General features: G+C 44.4%; 1 protein-coding gene across 4 annotated transcripts in view; it reads left to right on the forward strand.

Moving 5' to 3' along the window:
- The window catches only part of LOC138603361 (plakophilin-4-like), a 55176-nt gene that overhangs the window by 28869 nt on the left and 3153 nt on the right, over positions 1-23154 (forward strand). For 3 of the 4 annotated variants that reach the window (XM_069675095.1, XM_069675094.1, XM_069675096.1), the window contains exons 8-21: positions 8189-8359; positions 9122-9326; positions 9769-9901; positions 12101-12314; positions 16398-16581; positions 17780-17897; positions 18418-18612; positions 18942-19115; positions 19188-19338; positions 20604-20796; positions 20936-21020; positions 22578-22695; positions 22787-22918; positions 23013-23086. In XM_069675095.1, the coding sequence (XP_069531196.1) occupies positions 8189-8359; positions 9122-9326; positions 9769-9901; positions 12101-12314; positions 16398-16581; positions 17780-17897; positions 18418-18612; positions 18942-19115; positions 19188-19338; positions 20604-20796; positions 20936-21020; positions 22578-22695; positions 22787-22918; positions 23013-23086 (2147 nt within the window). Of the gene's footprint in view, positions 1-8188; positions 8360-9121; positions 9327-9768; positions 9902-12100; positions 12315-16397; positions 16582-17779; positions 17898-18417; positions 18613-18941; positions 19116-19187; positions 19339-20603; positions 20797-20935; positions 21021-21139; positions 21163-22577; positions 22696-22786; positions 22919-23012; positions 23087-23154 lie in introns of those variants that run through there. The other variant, XM_069675097.1, reaches the window with a different exon arrangement.

A 23154-nucleotide genomic window follows, 5' to 3' on the forward strand; every position in this document is an offset into this window, starting at 1 on the left:
CACATGTGGCGTCCTTGACTTGTCTTTTGTTTCGTAACTGTGTTGTGATATTATGTTACACACAGGCAAATGTTTCTGCAGCCCTGTGTTCTTGTGACTCCTCAAAGGTAGAGAGGAGCCGGAATAACTCACGTCAGGTTTCCTTTGAGCACTTCACTGCAGGGTTTCGAGCATCCCTCCTGCAGCAGGAGACGGTGTGTGAACGTGTGTGACCGAGTGTGTGTTTGTGAAATATTTGCAGCAAACCCCCTCCTTGTAAATAAACAAAGCCACGCTCCGCAGCCTCGACAGCCATTTCCTCTGTTGATTTAATAACCTTCCCTTTGTCCGGGGGAAGTTGACTGAGCAGCGCTGATTTAATATTGTACCACACAGCACTCGGATCTCTGCAGACTTTTCTTCTATCTCCGAGCAGCAGCGAGAGTTATCACACAAAGCTGCATGTTGAACAAAATAACTTTGAGGCAAAGTGCAAGCTCCGCAGGTGATTTTATCTGGTTTCCAGGCTCTGGAGCTCATTTCATGCTGTTTTTTAGGCAAATTATCTTCACACACTGGCAGATAATGCTGCTGGGTTTGATAAGACTTCATTTGATGCATGCTAGTATGAAAAATACGGAGTGTAATCTGTGAAGGATTCCGCTTCCACAGGTAGATTTGTGAGCTCATCGTCTCTTGTTGGGGGGATTGATGTGCAGCAGTTTGAAGGCAAACAAGCCAGAAAAAGATCACAATGCAGGGAGTATAAAACACACACACATCCTCAGTATGAATGAGTCACACAGCTTCCTGTTGTTAAGTGCTTCCCCTTCTCTCTCATGCGCCGTTTAGCAAATTGAAGGCCGAGAGAACAAACCGCGTTAGTATCTATCGGTGGTGATATGAAGCGGTCGATGGGAGCGGGGGAAAGCAGCGCGCGGCTACGGTCCAGTGTTTCCTCTTGACTTGCTGAATTATCACTCAATAGATGCTGCATTGTTAGAAAAGTGGCAGATGATGACAAACAGAACAGAAGACGTGCAGTCATGTTTTGTTATTAGGCCCCAGGATGCAAAGAGACGCCTATTTTTAGATCAACTTTCTCCTTTTTTATGAAGAAATATTGATCTTTAAACGGTCAAATAAATGCATCCTCAGGCTCATTCAAACAGGGAGGTTCTGCATGGATTTAATACGACATTTAAAATATACAAATATTAAATTAAACTGTAAAGATTACAATTTATGTATCAGAGATAGAGCCTTATTTTCATTTAACTAGTGCAATGCTTTGTGCTTAAAAGACACGATACAAGATGTACCTGTGCTCCCAAAGAACATCCTCACATTGTGCTGACTACAGGAAAAAAATGGCGTCCTTATCTCCTAATTATTAATTTATATCTGATAATTCCCAAAACATTGTCTTGTTTTGCACGATATACTCCAACCTGATAAGAACTTTCATTTATATTCGCACTGCAAAAGTCTTAATTTTGCTTTAATTGCACCAGAGTATTTTATGCATATCCTGTCTCCTGTGCTGATTTTGAATAATAATATTTAAGATATATAAGAATATCACACTAATAAGATTATTATCGAGGGATGGTGGCGCTGGTTTGGCTCGGTGTGGGTTCGACTGCCGGTCTGCTGATTGTTGGTGCGTGTCGTCCCCCGCGCTCTGCTTCCTGCGTTTCCTGTCTCTCTTCGGCTGTCCAATCAAATAAAGGCAAAAAAGTCCCATCCAACCATCCATCATCTATACCGCTGTTCATGGTCGCGGGGGCCTATCCCAGCTGTCATTGGGCGAAGAGCGGCGTACACCCTGGACTGGTCACCAGTCAATCACAGGGCTGACACATAGAGACAGACAACCTTTCGCACTCACACCCACACCTATGGGTAATTTAGAGTCACCAATTAACCTTACAAGCATGGAGACCCCAGAGGGAACCCACGCATGCACGAGGAGAACATGCAAGCTCTGCACAGAAAAACCCACCGTGCCCAAACCGGGGTTTGAACCGGTGACCTTCTAGCTGCTAACCACTGCACCACAGTGCAGCCCCAGGCAAAAAAGTCCCACTTAAAAATCTAAAGAAAAACAGGATTTTATCGTGTCGCCAGTTTAGCTCTGCTGTTAAATCCCGCGTCCCGTTTACAGAGGCGACGTTCCTCAATGTGGCATCCCGGGTTCGACTCCCACCCTCTGTCCTTTGCTGAGTGTCGTCCCCACTCTCTCTTCCCCTGTTTCCGACACGATCCACTGTCGTCTCTCTCTCAATAAAAGCATTAAAGGCCAAAAAAATTAATAAGGAGAAACACAGTAATATCCTTTATGCAAAACAAGCTGGTTCAAAAAATAAAGATGTGCCTGTTTCTTTGACCGTCAAATGAATGTTTTATCTTGACTTGTTGTAAATTAATTCATTGATTAAAAAGGCAGATTAAGTGATAATGAAAAAAAACGGTTGGTTTGTTGCCGTCTTAGTACTACAAAAGACCTTGTAGTCGAGATTATCATCATTAATTCATATTTGGAAACAATAATAATGATGTTTTTGTAATTATTTTTATTGTCTGAACTGTCAGTCAAGCTTTTACATCATTTTTAAACAGTTATTTGCTTTTTTAGCGAAGTAAGTTCTCACAAGGAATTTGACTTGGTGTTTAAGTGCAGAACAATAAACACAGAGGCAGAATTAAAACAGCAGGAAGCTAAAAGACTAAAAGAACTGTTGTCCGGAGTGACTGCATGTTCTCCCTCACTGATTAACGAGGAGCTGACTGACACCTGCGACTCCCAGGTGCATGCAGTTGAGCTAACGAGCAGGTCCAGCCTGCAGCGTTGCAGAAACACAACTTTTACTTTAATGTGCCTTCAAGCTCTGTTTCCCGTAACGCAGGTATGGTGAGTCTGAACGTCTTTTCCTCCAGGCTACGTATTTTATTATTTATATGAACGAGAAATCTGTCAGTTTATGTTAAAAGACGCCTATTTAAAGTGATTTAAAGCAAAGAGAAGCAGCAAATTCACTCGTGTAAGAAGCAGGAAACATGTAATGTTTGTAGATCATTACTTGTTGCCTTGGCAGCTGCTCTTCCTCGGATTGAGATGAAAATACATACACGGTAGATAATTTTAGACATGAATATCACCATTACTTACAGCCCTAACTGAATACTATAACCAAGCTGATAAAAAACCTAATTTACGAGCCGAATTAAGTTAAAGAATGTGGATTTAATAGTGCATTAATGTTATAAGTCTGTCTTAAAGAAAACAACCTCTTTCTGGAAGCTGTTCTTATTTTAGCAAATGTTTGAATGAGGTTTGGCTGACGCTTCCGTTGAGCTCTGTGCATAACTTTCCATTGCAAAGAAAGCAATCAGTTTCTGACATTAAGGCATTATTTTCTGGTCTTTTACTCGTATAATTAAACAAATGCTTAAACTTAAAGTGTTGCTACTGATGAGGAAGCTGCTCGACATCCCTGGAGATCCAGAGTTTGACTTTGGTGATTTAAGCCGAGGCTGGATGAGATGCTTTAGGAGGGATTATCGCTGCCAGGCTGGTTATTGAGTCGACGCCTTTTAGGAGCAAACCAAAACAAGCTAACATCTGGTGGCTTAAAACCAGATGTAGTAATCATTGGTAGTAGGATCGTGTTAAAAGACGAGACTCTTCTTCTGCTAAACTTTTATTAAAAAAAAATTTAATGTAGGTGCGTCCAGATTTTTTTACCTGCTCATCAAGACGTTCTCCCTCCGCGCTGCCATGTTGCAGGATTTACTGCTGAAGTGCTGCTGATGCTGCAGCGACACAGATTTATTCCTCCCTCCTGCCCTCTGTCACTTTACTAAGCCGTTCCCACTGACCCATATAGGGGTGTTTCTATCACAAAGCCCCGCGGAGCATCAGCATGTGATTATCAGCTGACGGCCCTGGAAGGCTTTATCATGCTGCGATCGGTGTTTAATTCAGTCCTTTTTCATACGACGTGTGTGCGCGTGTCGCCCGTGCATGAGCGCGAGTGTTAGTGTGGATGTCACATGAGTGCATGCACCTTTTGTGTTGTGTTTTTGTTGTGTTTGTGCATGTGTGAGAAGAGGATTGCTCGCGTGTAGGAGGCAGAGTCAGTGAACTAAATAAAATGCCTCCTATTCTCTAGCTGAGTGATTCTCGTCCTGCAGTGCTGCTAAGTGGCCTAATACGTCGACTAATTCCTTATTCCCAGCTATCCTGCAGATCCAGCGTAATCCCAGATTACATGGGGGAGATAAGCAATAGATGGGTATACAAGATTAGGCTATTACCGATCAGCTGCATTCGTAGCTTAGGTAGTGAAACCTGGTGAGCGACCAAAACATGGACGTAAGCTGCGAGATGATCTTTTTTTATTTCATAGAATTAACTCCAATATAGTAACGTCAGGTTTTAAACTGTGAGCGTCCAGGATCCAATTAAGAGGAAGTAGGGAGAATAGACTTTTTACAGCAGGAGGCATGTGCAGAAGTCAGGTGGTTCAACTAATTGGAAAAGGCAAGGTTACAATTTGCTTTTAAAATATAATATCCAGAGCGTGTTTCAGAACGATTAGCAAGCTCCAAGTACATGATAAAGGTTCAAATAGACAGCTGTTAGTGGTGTTTTAACAGTAACATTAAAGGTTGAAAATAGTGGATAAATGTGATATAGCTAAACAAATGTAAACAGTTGACTTGAAGGTAGTTTTACTACAAGAACTATTATAAGAGAAAAATGATAAACGTCTAGAAGATCTGTTTCGTTCTCTTTGGCGCCGCCTTGTGGCAGTAAATGGCAATTGCGCGAGCACACTTCCCAGATATCCAGACAGTGCTGCATGTGTGACGTCCACGGTTGGCTCCGGTTGTAACTCTTGATTTTCCTTTTTCGACTGTTTGCTTCATCTGAGCGTCGAGTTTGTTTCTTCTTCTTTGGATTTTCACTTCTTGTTGAAGTTGTATCTGTAGTCATCCATCTTTTCTTTGTTTGTTCAGCCATAGTAGATTACTGTTTACTCGCAACACTTGCAGAGAGCGGAAAAGCAGCCGCTTAGCTCCGCCTACCCTCTCTGGCAGACCAACCACTGCTGGCTGATGGAAAACGCGTCACTAACTCCACAAACGCCGTTTTAGGTCGCTGAAAACAGATCTTTAGTAAAACTCAGGTCAGGGTGAAGACCTCAGAAGTTTCCGTGGAGACGTGTAGACGGAGTAAACAGAGTTTTTGGCTCATGACGTCAGGCTGTGCACTGTTATTGCCATGGTGACGCGTCACTAATGAGGCTACATTCCCTGCAAAATGACAGACATGACAAAATCAGTGATGCTTAACAGGACTTTTTACAGGTTTATTATATTGAGGAACAAAGGCGTCGGGATAGATTTTTTCAGACTCTGATTGGCCGCGATTCTTCTTCTACTTCTTTGCATGACCGGGTTTTATCGCCGCCTGTTGGTGTGGCATTCTCATGACGGTGTTTCTGTTATGTTTTTGCGTTTTCGTTTGGACGTGGATTTTTTATAACCGTGCTTACATGAAAATCTTCCAGATTATGTCTTTAAAGTTGTGGATAAATGGTTGAAATAGTTAGCTTAGATTTATTCATAAATGTTGGGGATTAATGGCTGACATATTTAGCCAAAAGGAAGAGATAACTAAAATGTTTTTATCTAAGTGGAAGAATAAACGGTTTATATACTTGGTAACAGTTTTAGTCACATTTTTTCACTCCAGGTCAGAGAGATTAAAAGCAAACTCGATCAAAACAACCCCAACAATGACAGGCCAGTTACAGTAAATTCTAACTGCAACAAAATCCACTTTTATAAATTGAATGGTGTCAAACAACATCACGTTTAACATCAACAAATAAGCTTGTGAACCACTGTAATCGTGTAATCTTTCTTCAGCATTTGGATTATTTCTGTAGCCCCAAAAAGAGTCCTTGAAAAAGACATAAAGGTCCAGATTCAACAAGATTGTACGGCAACACGCGAGCGTTTATTCTTTCTTCCAAAGGAATTTTTCCTGCAATAAGAGACCCGAGTTTCCGTCATGTTCACTATGAAATTTATGTAAATCAAGAAAAGAGAGCTGCAGAAGCAAATAGCTCCTTCATCACCGCTCTGAGTGCAAATTGTGTGCTCGAGCTGTCGGACTGATCCACCGCGGCCGCCCCCCTCGATGCCCTAAAGCCTCTTTATAATTGGAGCGCTCTTTGAACTGATCTGCTCGGAGATTGGAGGACGGAGAAACCCTCTGCTCCGCTTGTTTGACTTGCTGATGACGACGCCTGCAGCTCATGCTGAATGACGAGAGTCTTCGTGGCTTTTCATGAGGACAAACATCGGTTGGGATGAGTCGGCGTTATGAAATGCAGTGTTTTGGTTCGAGCTCGATTTGCATGAAGGCCTCACCTAAAGATGACTCAACTGTGGGCTAAATAATGAGAGGATTTATGTGTGAGCATGACGGGCAGGAAGAGGCTGCATTCAGCTGTTAGTGATGTTGGGATAAATTCTTACAGGGTGAATTTTAGCACACGTAGCTGTAGACAAACCCTGGTGTTTGCTTGTGATAAGAAGGACAAACAGACCTACACTGTAAAGTCGTGCGTTTAATGATTCATGTTTGCACTGTGCATTATGTCGCTAAGCTCCTACATTTAGCTTTTAACAAGATGCTTTATCTGTTGGCCTAAATATGATTTGACAACACAAAAAATTGCAACAATGGAGGATGATTGCTTGGCAAGAACAATGGAGAAGCCCCCGCACTGCACAGCTTTTCTCTTCTTAAGAGCCTGTTAACTCTGAAATTGCACTTTTTGGGGGGGGAAATCCCAACTGTGACAAAAGGACAACTGTGTCAACACACAAATCGTTCCAATGTCACTTATTCTGGCCTTAAATAAAGCAACTTTGAGCGAAGGTCTGAGTCCGAGTCTGAGTCGTAAGGTCAGCCTTTTTCCCGTCTTGCTGATGCGGTTTAATCCAACATGTTTAACGTTATCTTAAGTCTTTTGTCTCTGGCTGTGCAAACAAGGGAGTTCAATAATGTCACCACTGTCATCAACCAATAGGAGCGTTCTCTCCAGCACCAAACAGGAAGTAACACAACAGGTAGATAACAAACATGGCGGGGAGTCTGCAGAGGGCTGCTGACACCATGCCCTCGCTGAATGATGCTTGTTAGCGATGTTAGCACGCCAGCAGTAAGCTACTTTTAACTGGTGAAAGTTTAAAGCAGTGAGGAAGAAAATGCTAGCTTGTAATGCTAACCAAGCTAACGATGCGTCCTCAATCACTGCAGAAACACGAACCACTCCACACACAATGGCTGGATCTCAGGTCTCTTTTTTGATATGTCCTCGCTCCTCGCCCCTCGCTTGAACCGGAAGTAGTTCCGGACCCACCATATTGAAGACCGCCTCAAAGCTCTTATCGCTGCTCGGAGGAGCGAGGAGTGAGGAAGGAATTTTGAGGAGCAATAAGCAAGGATACACAAGAGCAGCCTCCACTGAAGTATTTTACTTGCCGACACGCCCCCCTTATTTGATATCAGTTATTGATTGGACGCTGCAGCAGATCGGACTGATGTGAAACTTCACAACATCACCGGAGTTTCATATCCGGAGAAACGAAGAAGCGAAACTTTGGTTTCCTCGCGTCTCGCCGTGCATCTCTGGTGGGAGGGACTAAGACGCAAGTGAGGGATGCAATTTAAGAGACTTGAGAAGCAGCCCATGTCCTCACTGACTGACGCTTGTTAGCTGTTAGGACACGATGTTAGCACGCCAGCGGTAAGCTACCATGAACGGGTGAAAGTTTAAAGCAGTGAGGAAGAAAATGCTAGCTTGTAATGCTAACAAGCTAACGTTGCAGCCTCAATCACTGTGCACATAAAGAAGCTGCTCCTTTGCTTTTCTTAATTTCCACCAGGTGCATGATGGGAAATAATCTCAGCAGAAATGTAGTTGCAGTCTTGTTAATCATGGTTTGTGACGAAGATGTTTTTAGACGTGAGAGACTTGTTTTAGAGTTCTAGAAACATCTCGTCTACTTTCTTAAAATGTAAGTAAACCACGATATATATTTAAATGTCCTTACAACAGTTTCCTTATAGTTTGTATGAATAATTAAAGTTAGCATGCTAACGTCTTCGTCTGTGCTCCTGCAGGGCTTCACAGCTCGTACGCTGGCCACGCGGGGCAGATCGACCCGGAGCTGCGGGCGGCGTTGTCTCCAGACTGCCACATGACCCCCGTTTTCGACGAGCGCTCCTTCCACAGCCCGCTCTACCACAGCCCCACGCATGACCCCCAGGGAGCCCTCTACAGGCCGAACACAGGTACTGCAGCTGCATGTTTTAATGTGGGTGTTTTGGTCCAACATTTCAGTCCCTAGCTGTGAAAGAAATCTGCTAATCAAACCCTTTTTAAAATGTGCAAACACTGCATATGTTAGGGGGTAATTCTTCTCTTTTAAATGACTTCAAATCGTCAGTTTTAGTTCCAAATATTGAAACTCTGGATGTTTTTTGATGTATTAGAAGACAAAGTACCAACATTTGGGATTCTTAGAAGCCATGGCAGTAAAACTAGCATAAATACAAGCAGTAGTACTCGTCGACAGCTCCTCAAACAACCTAATTTTTCAGCAGCAGCATCTCAGTCTTATTTTCACATCCACTCACAAGATTATTCCTCTGAAATCTGTGGTGGAAATCAGTTTACAGGCACAGGAAGTGTTGTTATTATCGCTCCCCGAGGTCAGAACTTAATTAGGCTGAAACCTTTCATGTCCTCCGCTGCGTCTTAATTGAAGCCTTTGCAGAATGATTTAGCGCTGAAAGCTCTGCGGGGTTTGATAGTGGGGGATCTAAGGAGCCATTTTAGCTTCGTTTAGTGTAGATTTGAACAGATTTTTGCCTTAAAAGACATCCTGCTGCTTGTAAAAGGCCTGTTGTGTGTTTAAGCGCTTATGTAACGGTTTTCTCTTATCTGACCTTGGATGTGTTTGAAACTGCACACAGTCTGAAGAAAATAAAAGCCTGGATTGAATTGATTGCTAAATCCTGCTCTGCTCCTGAAGTATCATTTAATTTCCTCAGGTATGGGGACCCTCCCTCGGGCCACGAGCCACTGCAGCACGCTGCCGTACCAAAGAAACAGCAGCTACGGGCTGAGCACTGCGGCTCTCTACGTCGACCCGTACAGGGTCTCCGGCGAGCCCGTGTTCTCTCACCGGCACTCTGGGCTGGTGGATCGGGTCGCCACGCGCACCCCGTCCATCGAGAGCATCCATAAGGACCCCAGGTACAGTATGCATTTTAGAAGCTCTCTTAAAGGGCCAGTTCACCAATTTTCAACCTCGGCCCTCCGATGTCATGTGTCGTTCAAAATCGTCAGGTTTGAAATGTAGACTGCAGAGCTGAAGATTTTTGAGATTCTTTTCAGAGGGAGGGGCGCAATGCATGCTGGGTGTTGTAGGAATGTAGAATGGGTGAAACCACGAGCTGTTTGTACAACTTCCTCCACAGCTATGGCGCCAATTTCAAATATTATTGCTTCTATTGATTACAGAGAACACCAGCTTTGACTGACGGTGCCTTTTTATCCTGGGGCGGACTGCTCCTTTAAGTTATTTAAATAACAAACAGACTTTTAATGCTGCACACCTGAAACAACCACAGATTTTAGCCCAGGAAAGCAGGCAGGTAAAGATGAAAGAAAGTGTTTTATTTTTCTTTCCCCTCAGGGAGTTTGCTTGGCGCGACCCCGAGCTGCCGGAGGTCATCCACATGCTGCAGCATCACTTCCCCTCCGTCCAGGCCAACGCCGCCGCCTACCTGCAGCACCTGTGCTACGGAGACAACAGGGTCAAGGTGGAGGTAAGGTGACATCGCACGCTGGGCAGGAGTAAAAATAACATGACAGACGTCACGGACATGAGTCACTCCTCAGGTGGGGGACGGTGCTGCAACGTTCAAAGGCTTATACTTTGATATGTCCAGACATGCTGAGAAGACCAGACAAGCAAGTGTACAGACTTTGCTTCATGTGCAGTGAACTTTAAATCATTTTAACCCTCATAATTAGCACTTAAACAATAAAAAAGAAACAGGGCAGGTTGAATTTAAGCTTTAAAAACATTAATAGTCAAATTAACTTGTGATGGTCTTTAGTATTTTTCTTTTTGGCAAAGAAATGTTTAAAAAAGGAGCAAATCAGACTAAATAATTCAACAGTTAAATGCTTATAAGTTCTTATTGTTGACTGCTTTCCTCACATAACAAAGTAAAGGCCAAACTGAGACCTTTCTGCAGCTGTTGCTCGTTTACATCGCCTCAGATATCTTCCCTTCACTGTCTGAGTGTCTTCTCAGCTTACAGGGTTTGAAATCATATTTTTATTGAGATCTTTGCTGCCTCTCTCCGAGCCAAAGCGCCATCTGCTAAAACAAAACTTTAAGCGACGTCGGTGCCAAATGTGCCGGCGCTCCGACACGCTGAAACGCCACGCGCTCACTCTTTGCTCTCCTTCCCGAGCAATAAATAACTCTTGACGCGACGGCGCGGCTTCACGCGAGAGCCTCTTCTCGTGCTGTTTGGTTCGTTTGGTGATGAGCTTTTAATTAGCCTTTTGGAGCGGCCTGGACGCGCGCCTGCTCGTTTAGCCAGAAACAAATGTTTTCAGCGACGGTTTGAACACAGAATCAGAGGGAAACGGGAAGCGTCTGCTGCTCTCCTGAGACGGGTTTGTTTATTTTTCAGATGACACAGGAAAGTTTTGAACTCGCTGCAGAAGCAGAGATGCTTCTGAATGATTCAGCTCAGGTTTCATTCCCATATTCTTCCAGGATCCTTCATTGTATTAGCGCAGGATACCATCTTTTATTTCATTTCTTCTCTGGAAAGAAACCTCGAAACTGTCTCAAAACTTTATCAGTATTCTGTAATGTGACTTTTAAGAACATGCACGAACCTTAAAGAGCTTTTCTATGTGGTGGGTCTTTAAATGATACTTGTAGACTTTAAAAAGATCACTACAAGATAAACAAACAAACCACAACATAGATGAAAAAGGCTGCTAATGGCGCCCAGTTAGTGACGCGTTTTCCATCATCCAGCAGTGGTTGGTCTGCCAGAGAGGGTAGGCGGAGCTAAGCGGCTGCTTTTCCGCTCTCTGCAAGTGTTGCAAGTAAACAGTAATCTACTATGGCTGAACAAACAAAGAAAAGATGGATGACTACAGATACAACTTCAACAAGAAGTGAAAATCCAAAGAAGAAGAAACAAACTCGACGCTCAGATGAAGCAAACAGTCTGAAAAGGAAAGCGACCGTCAGCCAGGAAAATCAAGAGTTACAACCGGAGCCGACCGTGGACGTCACACATGCAGCACTGTCTGGATATCTGGGAAGTGTGCTCCTGCAATTACCGATTATCGCCACAGGTGGCGCCAAAGAGAACAAAACTGAGATCTTTGAGATTATATCTTTAAAATCAAAAGTTTATAAAACGATTAAGCATGACCTAAAAGTATATACGAGAACATTTCTACTCTACATTTACACGCTAAAAAGTCTAAGTTAAACACTGGGAGAAAGATGCACTAAAGACGATCTCACCTGCATTCGAAGCGTCACAGTCTCAGTGTGATGTTTGACAGTAACGTTTATCTCTCCGACTTTAATCCCATTTGTCTCTTGTGATTAAAGTTCTTCTCTCTGATCTGAAATCAGAGGAGGGAAACTGTTTGCGTCACACGTCAACCTGCAGAGATTATAAACCTCCATCAGTTAGCAGCTCGTCTGATTTCTTTTAAAGGATCTGAAACGATAAAAACTTCATTTGTTCGCTTTGATTTTTGAGGATTTACACAGAAGTAACTTTGCTGCGGAATGGATTAAGAGCTAATTATTGTCCTCATAATGACAGATGAAAGGAGGCTTTAAAGAGTAGCTTAATACCAGCATTAAAAGCAGCGTTTGTCTCGACTCTGATTGGAAGTTTTCTGCTATAAAGTGTAATATATTGAACTTTTAACCCAACAAAATACTGTCTGTCTTACTTGGCACTTTCTCACAGGTTTGTCACCTGGGAGGGATCCAGCACCTGGTGGACCAGCTGGATCACAAGGTGGCCGAGGTTCAGAAGAGCGCCTGCGGGGCCCTGAGGAACCTGGTGTACGGGAAGGCCACCGACAACAACAAGGTGGCTCTGAGGAACTGCGGCGGCGTGCCGGCTCTGCTGCGCCTCCTCAGGAAAACGACCGACAACGAAGTCAGAGAGCTCGTTACAGGTACGTCGAATCGGGTGGAGGGAGACTGCTTTTCTTTCCTAGTCATACATTTGCTTCCTGCAGTCTTCTTCTTCCTTGTTGGTGCATTGCTACAGTTTGCTACCCGTCTAGTTATTATTTAGCAACATAGGTGGGAATGTGCAGAAACTTGGCTTAAAACTTTAACGAGTTAACTGTCAATATGCAGCCATTAAATACAGGAAACACACTTTAATGTGTCAAAGGCAAAAGATGCAAAAAAGACTGAACATTAACCAACATGTCTTCCTTCCAAGGCTGCACAACTTGACCTAAATGAGGTATTCTACATGCCAAACAATGTTACTGAAATGATGCAGATGTGGAGGAAGCTCGCACAGGGGGGGGGATCTCACTGAGAATAGATTGATGCCGCTGATGGCTCCATAAATTGCGCACCATTTGCACCGATATCTGCTCTGATTCACAAAGCAAATTGCACTGATGATACTGAAGCGCAAACACGCCCATAAAGTTTTGCAGATCCGTGTTCTTTGCTGCGGCCTCCCTACCTGCCCGCTCGCCTCTCATTGAAAACGAATGATTAGGTGCGTTAATCGCCCCCCATCTAAAAAAGACCTTCAGCTATTAGTTGAGCGCACACTGACGGATCTCGGCTCCATGCACAGATCGATGATGAGCAGGGAGAGGAGGGGGCAGCTCTTTCTTAACGGTTCATTGTGAAGTCCAGACTCGACAGGTGTTTACTTGTTTAACTGTCTGTGACGCAGCTTCATTCCAAACAGCAGCTCGTCCAGATAATAATCCCCGTCCTGCATATTTTCACTCGGTGCACGGTGCTGTTGGCATTTGTGAATCAGGTGCTTTTTGCCACGAGGCTCATTTGCATAGAAATTTGCCCCGACTGTTTGCATAATGACTCATTTCAAATACGTGCAAACGGCGCCGGAGCACATAGACGGTTTGCTTTGCAGTGCACTTTGAGGTGCATTCAACCCTCTGCGTGTGCTTCAAGAATTAGTCCTCTCATGTCATTTGCACAGGTTTAGCGGGCGCAAAAGCCGTGCAATCCTTTATTGAATTCCCCCCATAATTTTAGACGATCATAAGACACGTGCAGGCTCACTTTCTTTCAAATTAGTGCAGCAATTTATGAGAAAACAGGAGAAATTCTTTCCAAAATGTGCTTCAAGATTCTTGCCTGAAACTGCTGCTTAAAAAACAACAAACAAAACCATCCAGCAGCTCCAGACGAAAAGTATTCCTCATATTATCATATTCCTTGAGGGGTAAAATCAGGTGAACAGTTTCCGAATGTAAAACATGACACATTGAAATCCCCGCTGTGATGCACGTGGGCGTTCTCCTGCTCGTGAGGCTCGTTGGCCGCCCGGCTGGCCGAGCGTCGGTCTGTGTCGCCGTCTGACTGGCTGGCTGGCGGCGCATTAATCTGTGCGTCGGCTGTTCTGTGGGAGGTGAGAGCGGCAGCGGCTCAAACACTCGGCGCGCAGTGTTGACGGAGCAGATCTCGGCACAGTCATCGGGACAGATGCTCAGATAACGTGGTTTGGAAACAGGATGCAGCGCTGGAGACACACCACACACACTGTCTGGTAACAGGAGAGGAGAAGCTGCTAGACGTATCGGATTCACGAGGAAATGTAGAGACGAGACCTCGGATTGTAGGAAAATGTTCAGGCTCAGGTTAGGATGGGACAAACGGCCGCAGAACATCCTTTTTTTCAGCTGAAATATCTTGATCTACAATCCCGACATAAACCTAAACACTGCCTTTATATTCAGTGAAATATCTTTACATTTAAAGAAAACATTTTTAAGGAAAAAAGGGAACAAATGCGTCTAAGAACAGTTTCCTTTCCCCTCCCTGCTGAAGTTTTTCCCGCCTCCCGGCATATGTTCCTCTTTCTGTGCGATGACAACAGATTTTTTTGATGATGTATTCTTTACATAGATTTCGTATCTCGCGGCTTGCAGAGTGCAGCGAGCCTCTAACTCTGTTGTGCTTTGATTCACACCCACGCTGCAAATATGTGCCAGAGTACGACGCTTCGGAGGCTGCTGTGAAATTTTATGTGTTATGTTATTCAGAGTTTTTAGTCTTTTGTTTTATCGTGTCCTCGTTTGCTCTCAAATGTTGGCGTCGTCCCTTTAGAACAGGTTTGCCTCTCAGGAGGAATAAAACTGTAAACGGGGAGATGGAAGGGACAGTAAGCGACGTAAGACATACACGTTTTTGTGCCCTGCATCATTTTCACAGAAAGCATGACGACCTTTTCCTTTCAGTCTCGACCTTGGCCGAGCAGCTGGAAGTCCTCGGTCTGGAGCGACGGGGAAAGAGAAGCTGCTTCCTCTAAAACTGTCCCTTTTTAAGGACACAATATTACACAAGCAAAATGTGATTTCTGTTGAATTTGTCCTAAAAATGGCCGCCGACCTACCTGCCATATTGGTTGGTAGTGAGGTAAAGGGTTCTTGTCGTCTCAAAGGCGACAGATAGCTGTAAACGTGATGGTTGTTTGTATGCTCCTTATGTTTTAATGCTTCTGACATTAAATTAGATATATTGACTCATGCACAGCCCGGATAACAGACGATTTAAAGTTGTAAGATCTTTCGTTCTCTTTGGCGGCAGCTATGGTGATAAACTTTAATTGCAGGAGCACACTTCCCAGATATCCACACAGTGCTGCATGTGTGACGTCCACGGTCGGCTCCGGTTGTAACTCTTGATTTTCCTGGCTGACGGTCGCTTTCCTTTTCAGACTGTTTGCTTCATCTGAGCGTCGAGTTTGTTTCTTTTTTTTGGGATTTTCACTTCTTGTTGAAGTTGTATCTGTAGTCATCCATCTTTTCTTTGTTTGTTCAGCCATAGTAGATTACTGTTTACTCGCAACACTTGCAGAGAGCAGAGAAGCAGCCGCTTAGCTCCGCCTACCCTCTCTGGCAGACCAACCACTGCTGGCTGATGGAAAACACGTCACTAACTGGGCGCCGCAGACATTCAGTCTGTAATACTGCAAATGCAAAGGCTTTCATCAGTGGGCCACAGGCTCAGTCACCATGTTACCTCATTCGGCGATAGTTAGAGACTTAACATACATTTATTTACATGAAGATTATTACTCTTACTCTTCTTGTCTAAAAGACGACTGATGGCTGTAAAACATGACGCTTGTTCGTATGCTCCTTATTAAATGCTTCTGACATTACATTAGATATATTGGCTCATGCACAGCCCAGATAACAGACTATTTAAAACACACAAACTGTATTTTTTAACAGACTTTAAAAGTCTGGAAAGTGTTTTCCAGCCGAGTTATGCACAAACAGTTGGCCTTATTTACTGTATTTGCTTGTTTAGCTACCGTTACCACTTTAAGATAATTTATTTGGCCTGTTATGCCTTCGTTTAGAGAGAGAACAGTGGATAGTGTCAGAAACAGGGGACAAGAGAATGGGGGATGATATGCGGCCAGCAGCAGAGGTTGGAAGTCGAGCCCAGGGCCCCGCTGCATTGAGGACTGAGCCTCTGAACATGAAAAGCAGATTTAACTGCTGCGCTAAACCGGCGCCCACCGTAACTATACTTTATACTAGACAAGCATTATTTAAGGAGGCATTCTGGGCAGTATGTTGATTGTATTTCTTGCAGAGTTGCATGAGAAGAGTGCTTACACGGTTGTTTTAAAGCTCGAGCCAGAGCCTAGATAGCTTAGCTTAGCATAAAGACTGGAAAAGATTAAAACGGCGAGCCTGCCCTGCCGCAAAGCAAAAAATTCCACCTACAACAGAGCCGCTAAAGATCTCTAATTAACAGTGTAAAGCTATTTCTTCAACCAGCAGAGACTCCAGGGAGTCACCGGTAGCTGCAAAGAAATGGTCCTGACTCATGAGACATCAACTGCCTTTACTTTTGGACGGAGCCTGGCTAGCTGTTTCTACCTGTTACCAGTCTTTGTGCTAAGCTAAGCTAACTGGCGTCTGAGGGTTGATTTATACTTGGACATCAATCTCGTACATCTCAAAACTTTAGGTGCAAGTTTCTCACATGATTTCAGTGACAGCACCTCTAACTTCTCTCAGGCGTCCTGTGGAACCTGTCCTCCTGCGACGCGGTGAAGATGACCATCATCCGCGACGCGCTGTCCACGCTCACCAACACGGTCGTCATCCCGCACTCGGGCTGGAGCAGCGTCTCTCACCGCGACGAGCACAAGGTGAAGTTCCAGTCGTCGCTGCTGCTGCGGAACACCACCGGCTGCCTGAGGTGAGCAAGATCCTCGTTTTTACTGAGAAAAGTTGTCGTAGTTATCTCTCTGTGTTATAACATTTGTTGGTGATGTTTCTGCATATTCATTACACATTTACAGTTGAAACTGCCTCTAAACAACTGAAATCAATCCTCACATCTTAATGAAAACAGACGAATCAAAGTGCCAGGCTCGCGTTGGGCCCGTTAAATCGATTCTCCTTTGAAATGCGAGGATGACTTTTAGATTTATAGGTCGTCTCTGCCACTTTTTCCCTCTCTGCTTTTCATTTTAATGATTCTGTGAAACCACAGCACATAATCACACTCCCATAATCGTCAATAAAAGGCGTCTGTAATGGAGATTTTATGCAGCCGTGAAGTCTTAAGCACGCATTTGACCGCATTAGCCTACAGAGGCAAGTAACGGCACAGAGATGGCTGCGGGTCTTTAAAGTCAGAACCCCGCGATGAAGAGAGAGATTAATTATGTGCACGTTTTACACCAGGAATAACATGCGGCTCCAATTTACATTCATTTTAACCTTCTGAACACTTCCTGTGCAGCCATTCAAACATCCTGAGTTGCCAAACGAAGCTGCCAATAGGAATCTTTTCCATCGCCAGCCCCAGTAAACACACCTGAACCTCATTAATCGAGAGAAGCTCCAGTGTTGCTCTCTGATTGTGCAGAATATCCTCTAAATCAAACGTATTAAACCTGCTGAGTGGAGACTTCCCAGTCCACATGCTGCAGACTGGCCTGATTGGACGGGATCCAGGTATTCTTTAGTGCCTGCAGCCAATCAGGAACAAGTCCAGGTGTGTTTCCTGACTTGCAAAAAGAGAGAGAACTTTTATTTTAACTACTGAAACTAAATTAAATTAAATGGCGTCATTAAACTGCTTCCTGTCTGGATTTAGTGCCTCTGTGCTGCAGGGAATCGGCGCAGCCTCCAGCGTCCCTCTGCACTCAGACTGATGCTGTAGATTGATGGTATGGAAATGCATTGTGGGAGTCGTGTGCTGTTGTGCAGTTCTCTCATGTCAGCTCCCCATGAGCAGCGGCTGCAGGCTCCTATTGGAGGAGCGGCTCCCTCCTTTACTGTATCCGGGCAGGTTTTTCAGCCACCCTGTGGGGGAATCCACACACTGCACCTCGCATTAATGTGTGTCTCTGTATGTGTGTGTGTGTGTGTGTGTGTGCGCGTGTGAGGAACCTGAGCTCAGCAGGGGAGGAGGCGAGGAGTCAGCTGCGTTGCTGTGAAGGTCTGGTCGACTCGCTGCTGCACGTGCTCAAAGCCTGCGTCAACACCTCCGACTACGACAGCAAGGTGCTGCAACATCACACACACACACACACACACACACACTTTTGTCGCTCCCAGGAGACTTACCCTCATATTGACCTGAACCTGACACGAGCACGACCAAATTATTAACCCGAACATGTGATAATTAATCATGCAGTTGTCTCCAGAAGGATGCGAGACCCTTTAAATGTGCTCGTTACTTTCGCCCTTTCTACCACTGTTACTAATAACCACAAGTACTGCATCTATGTGCGTACAGTTATAATTTAAAGCATCATAAGCTCCAGAAACACGGTGGTTTGTTAGAGTTTATGGGTTCAGATCATTTTGGCACCTTTTGCATCAAGAGTAAATGCTTTGTTTGCATCTTTGGAGCCTCAAACACGGGACAGAATTGTTGGAAAAGGATCGAAACATCTGCACATTTATCTCCTTTGCAGCAAATGCATGATATAAATTTAAAGATCTTTCTCTTTTAAGGATCAAATATGTCTTCAGAAGCCTCCGTTTCAACTCTTTATGTCCTCCTGTCCCGCCTCAGATCGTGGAGAACAGCGTCTGCACCCTGCGGAACCTCTCGTACCGGCTGGAGGTGGAGATGCCCTCCTCCCGTCTCCTCGGCAACCAGGAGCTGGACACCCTGCTGGGCTTCTCCTCCCCGGCCAAGGAGCTGGACTACCTCTGCTGGGGCAAGAGGCGGCGCGGCAGGAAGAGGGGCGGCTGGCCCGACGACAAGGTACGAACATGGAGTGTGAAAATTTCACTTAAATCTGCTTTGTCGTCTTCTTTTCATGCTTTTGTTTCCATGACGATACTGCCTAACTCTTCAAAATTACTCCCTGCTGAAAAAGATCAATATTTTTGTAAATATGCATGTTTAAAATATCTTTACCCCAATTTGTTTTTGTATACACGGAGAGGTAAGATGCAAAACAAGCTGCTGCAGGAAAGCTTTTATCACATTTGCAGCTATCTATTGGAATAAAAGTCCTAAAAGTTGTATGTGCAGAGTTAAAAACACGTTTGCAAACTTATTCTTCGTGTTTATTTGTGCGTTTCCTTCAGTGGGACGGCGTGGGACCAATCCCAGGTTTCTCTCAGCCTCTGAGGGGGGCGGAGCTGCTGTGGCACCCGCTGGTGGTGAAGCCGTACCTCAACCTGCTGGCCGAGAGCTCCAACCCGGCCACGCTGGAGGGCGCCGCCGGCTCGTTGCAGAACCTCTCAGCCGGGAACTGGAAGGTAGAAACCCAACGTGAACATTTCTCAGCGTAAAGTTAGAACGATTTAAGCTTTAAAAACGTGTGTGTTTAGTTCTCAGCCTACATCCGAGCGGCGGTGCGTAAAGAGAAAGGTCTGCCCATCCTGGTGGAGCTGCTGAGGATGGACAACGACCGGGTCGTCTGCTCCGTCGCCACCGCGCTCCGAAACATGTCGCTGGACGGCCGCAACAAGGAGCTGATAGGTGCAAACACACACACACACACACACACACACACACACACACGCTCGGTAAACAGATTGATCAGTCAAACAGTGAAAAGATCATCTTCACACATGAGTCAGGAAGCAGCTTGTTGGGTTTTATTTCACATGACAGTTTGACATAAGTGATTAGACATCGCCCCCTACTGGGCAAGAGATGTGTTGACGATGGCTCCTGGTGATGGGAAACTTCTATACGAATCAACATTTACAGACAATAAAGAGGCCACAACAATAAAAAGTTTAACTCCCATCACGTGATTTCTATTTATCCTGAAATCTTAAATGAAGGCAGAGAGGAAGGACGCTTGTATCACGGCCAGGAAGCCAAATTTCTTCTCGAAATTAAACCAGCAACGTGCAAAATGTGTCAAACAAACCATCTAATTATTTAAGTAAAGCTAACAGGCATTGCACCTGAGACTGGAGGCCACTACACCTGAACTGTAACCAGCTTTAAAGTTGATGAATGAATATTATCTTATAAAGCCTGTTAAAAACAAGGAACTGAAGCCGAGTGCTGCACAGGGCAAACAAAACGCAACCTAAAAACAGACAAATAAGAAGTCTCAGAAAACGGGAACAAAGGAAACGCAAACACGGAAAATGTAGGCGACACTTCAGGGAAGCAACAGATGACAGTTAAAATAAGACGAATAAATAACAGCGAGATTCCCGTAATCAGCCGAAGGGAAACTGTTGTGCAGCGCCTGCAGGAGAAAGTAGGAGGAGGAGGAGTGCAAATATAAAAGATCAATACACAGATATAAAAAATATCCACAGTGCCACAAATATAAACAAGGCCAAGAGGAAGAGTCAGGAGCTGCTCACATCTCAAAGTGCTGCCTTGGTGTGTAACATAACGCTGACAGGACCATGAAGGTGTTTTAACTGTTAAAAAACCTGAAACTATGCGCATACTCTTACCTGTTTTTATCACTTATAGGTGTCTGTGATTAGTTCAAAATCCTGTCTGATTATATGCATGATTTTGCACATAAAAGAGCAACAAAAATCAGGCTAAAAGTGAACTTAACTTAAGCTTTCAACCCACAATAAAAGCTGTTTCCACTCTGCATCTTATTTATTAAACAGTGCAAAACCTGAGTGTGTTTGCACCCTTAAATAACCCCACAATAACATGCTTAAATCAATGAAAATCATAATGGATGCTGGTGTGCAGAGCAGCAGCCTGCAGTCTCAGAGCAAGCATTGTTGTAAAGCTCTCTGCGTCGTCTCCTGCAGGAAAGTACGCCATGCGGGACCTGGTGAACCGGCTGCCTGGCGGCAGTCCGACCGTGCTGTCGGACGACACGGTGGCGTCCGTGTGCTGCACGCTGCACGAGGTCACCAGCAGGAACATGGAGAACGCCAAAGCTTTAGCCGACAGCGGAGGCATCGAGAAGCTGGTGGACATCAGCAAAGGACGAGGGAAAGGGTGCGAGACGGACGAGTCTTTTTATTCTTTCCTGTCAAATTCTTTTGATGTTTGCAGAAAGGGGCATTTTGAATGTTTTTAATGCTTTATTATTTTGTCATGTTTATTTCACATGTAATGTGTCCTCTTGATGTCGCAGGTACTCGATGAAGGTCGTGAAGGCAGCAGCTCAGGTGTTGAACACGCTGTGGCAGTACAGAGAGCTGAGGACCCTCTACAAACAGGTCAGTGACGCCAGACACTCCCAGAACAACTGTTCATGTATTCTTTAGTTTAGTGGGTTTAAAATGGAAAAGTTCTCCACCCGTTATGTGTTTCATTGGGACGTATTTTTCCCAGTCAGGAAAGAACTTGAGAAGGTCTCAGGTAAGAGGAAATCTCCGCTTCTAACATAAAATAACCTTACCTGTTCCTGGCTGTGCTGCTGAATGAACATTACATCAATAACCATAATAACATAAAACAACACAATGACCTGCTAACCCAGTGTCTAGATTCGTGGCTCACGTCTCCTTGTAATTGCTGAATTCTTCCAGGAGGAAAACATTTTATGCTGGAGTTAACAATCGGCTATTTTTCAAAATAAAAGTCTTAATTTATCCAGAAGCCATGGTAAATTAATCTTACTTAAGCAAATGAATAACTAGAAGGATTTAAATACTTTTTTAAACGTAATTGCGACTGTTTCAAGACACAATTAACAGATACACAAAAAAACATCACCTTGAGGTTGGGCTTTATTTGACGTACATGTTGATATAGCTCAGTGGTTCTCAAACTTTTTCTGTCAAGCCCCCCCTTGGAGAAAGAAAAATTTCCAGGTTTCCGCTAAATACATTTTGCGGTGGCGGCCCTGAAACAGTGACAGGAGTCACAGGACCTCAATCACACGTGACGTCGTGGCGACCAAATAAAAATCATCAGGACCAGTTTACTCCTCACAGTGTTCTAACGGTAAAAGAGGGTCCGACATCGGACGCTCTCTGTCCGCACACAATCATATGCAGTTCTGTTACGCAATCTAATCTAAACAATCATATTGTGTATCTCCGTACGTACGTTAAACTGACTGCTGATGAGGGCAGTGAACAAAGCAGACAGAGAGACAGACAGATAGAGGGGGGCGGGGCCAGCAGCTGTGCAGAGAGCAGAGGTGCAGGTGTGTTGGGGGAGTGAAGGAAAGCAAAGTGATCAGATTAAAGTAGAATTAAAACTTCATGAAGTGAAGAAAAGACAATTAGAGTGTAGAAGTCTACATGTGATGTGCTTCTCACAGAAATCATTAACATATGCGAGGGCAGCGCGTTTGTGTACTGTGCCACCCGAAAATGAGCCCGGGTTGTCCGACGTCAAAACATAGTTCCGCCTGCTACATTTTACAAATGAAAAAAAACCCCACCCGGTTGCGCGCCCCACAGTTTGAGAATCACTGATACAGGTGAAGCAGCCTCGAAATGATCTGTGCATCTCGCACCTGATTTCTCCCTTAAAGATTTCTGCAGTAAACCACTAACAAACATACGTGCGTATTCATGTAAACAGAATGTGTGCATAAAAAAGCTCCTGTGTTAACCAGTAATAGGACAGGAATTAAGAGACTGATACATTATGTAACATTCACATTAAATGTTGTTAAAATGCGGCTTAATATCCTTAAAAAGAACATTTCATTGTAGAGAAAATCTACTTATTAACAAAAAATAAACCATATAAGTGTGTGATATTAAACTTAACTTAAACTACATTTTGAATCTCTTTTATGACTGACATTGTGTCTGCAGGACGGCTGGAACTACACCCACTTTGTCACACCCGTCTCCACCCTGGAGCGAGACCGCTACCTGTCCCAGCCGACCCTGCCCACCAGCCCGCTGCAGATGTCCCCCGTCATCCAAACAGGTGAGCGAACCGGTGAGGGAATCGGAGTACATCAGATTGATGAGAAAAAAAAGAGGCATCTGTAACGGTAAATTCTGTCTTTGTTTCTCAGGTGGTAGTGCGACCTCCTCGCCGGCGATGCTCGGGATACGAAGACACAGCTCGAACTATCAGAGGGCGCAGTCATCTATGCAACTCGACACGTATTATGGAGACAACAGTTTACACAAACGGCAGTACACAGGTTCGTATTCATAGTCTCGTTATGTGGCGTCCCTCAGGGATCCATGAACGGGCCGCTGATGTTTCTGTCTAACCACATCACCTGTGTCCTTCAGGGTCTGAGAAGAAAACTCCGTATTTCATTGGGACATATTCCTCTCAGTCAGGCGAGGATTTGAGAAGGTCCCAGGTAGGAAGCTTTTGCCTTAAAGTATTTAATTTCTGTTTGTGTTGTTGGATCATCTGATTGACTGATGA

Source organism: Semicossyphus pulcher, unplaced genomic scaffold (assembly GCF_022749685.1).
Source record: "Semicossyphus pulcher isolate SPU_LCO1_2020_fin unplaced genomic scaffold, fSemPul1.0.p SCAF_24, whole genome shotgun sequence".
Lineage (NCBI taxonomy): Eukaryota > Metazoa > Chordata > Actinopteri > Labriformes > Labridae > Semicossyphus > Semicossyphus pulcher.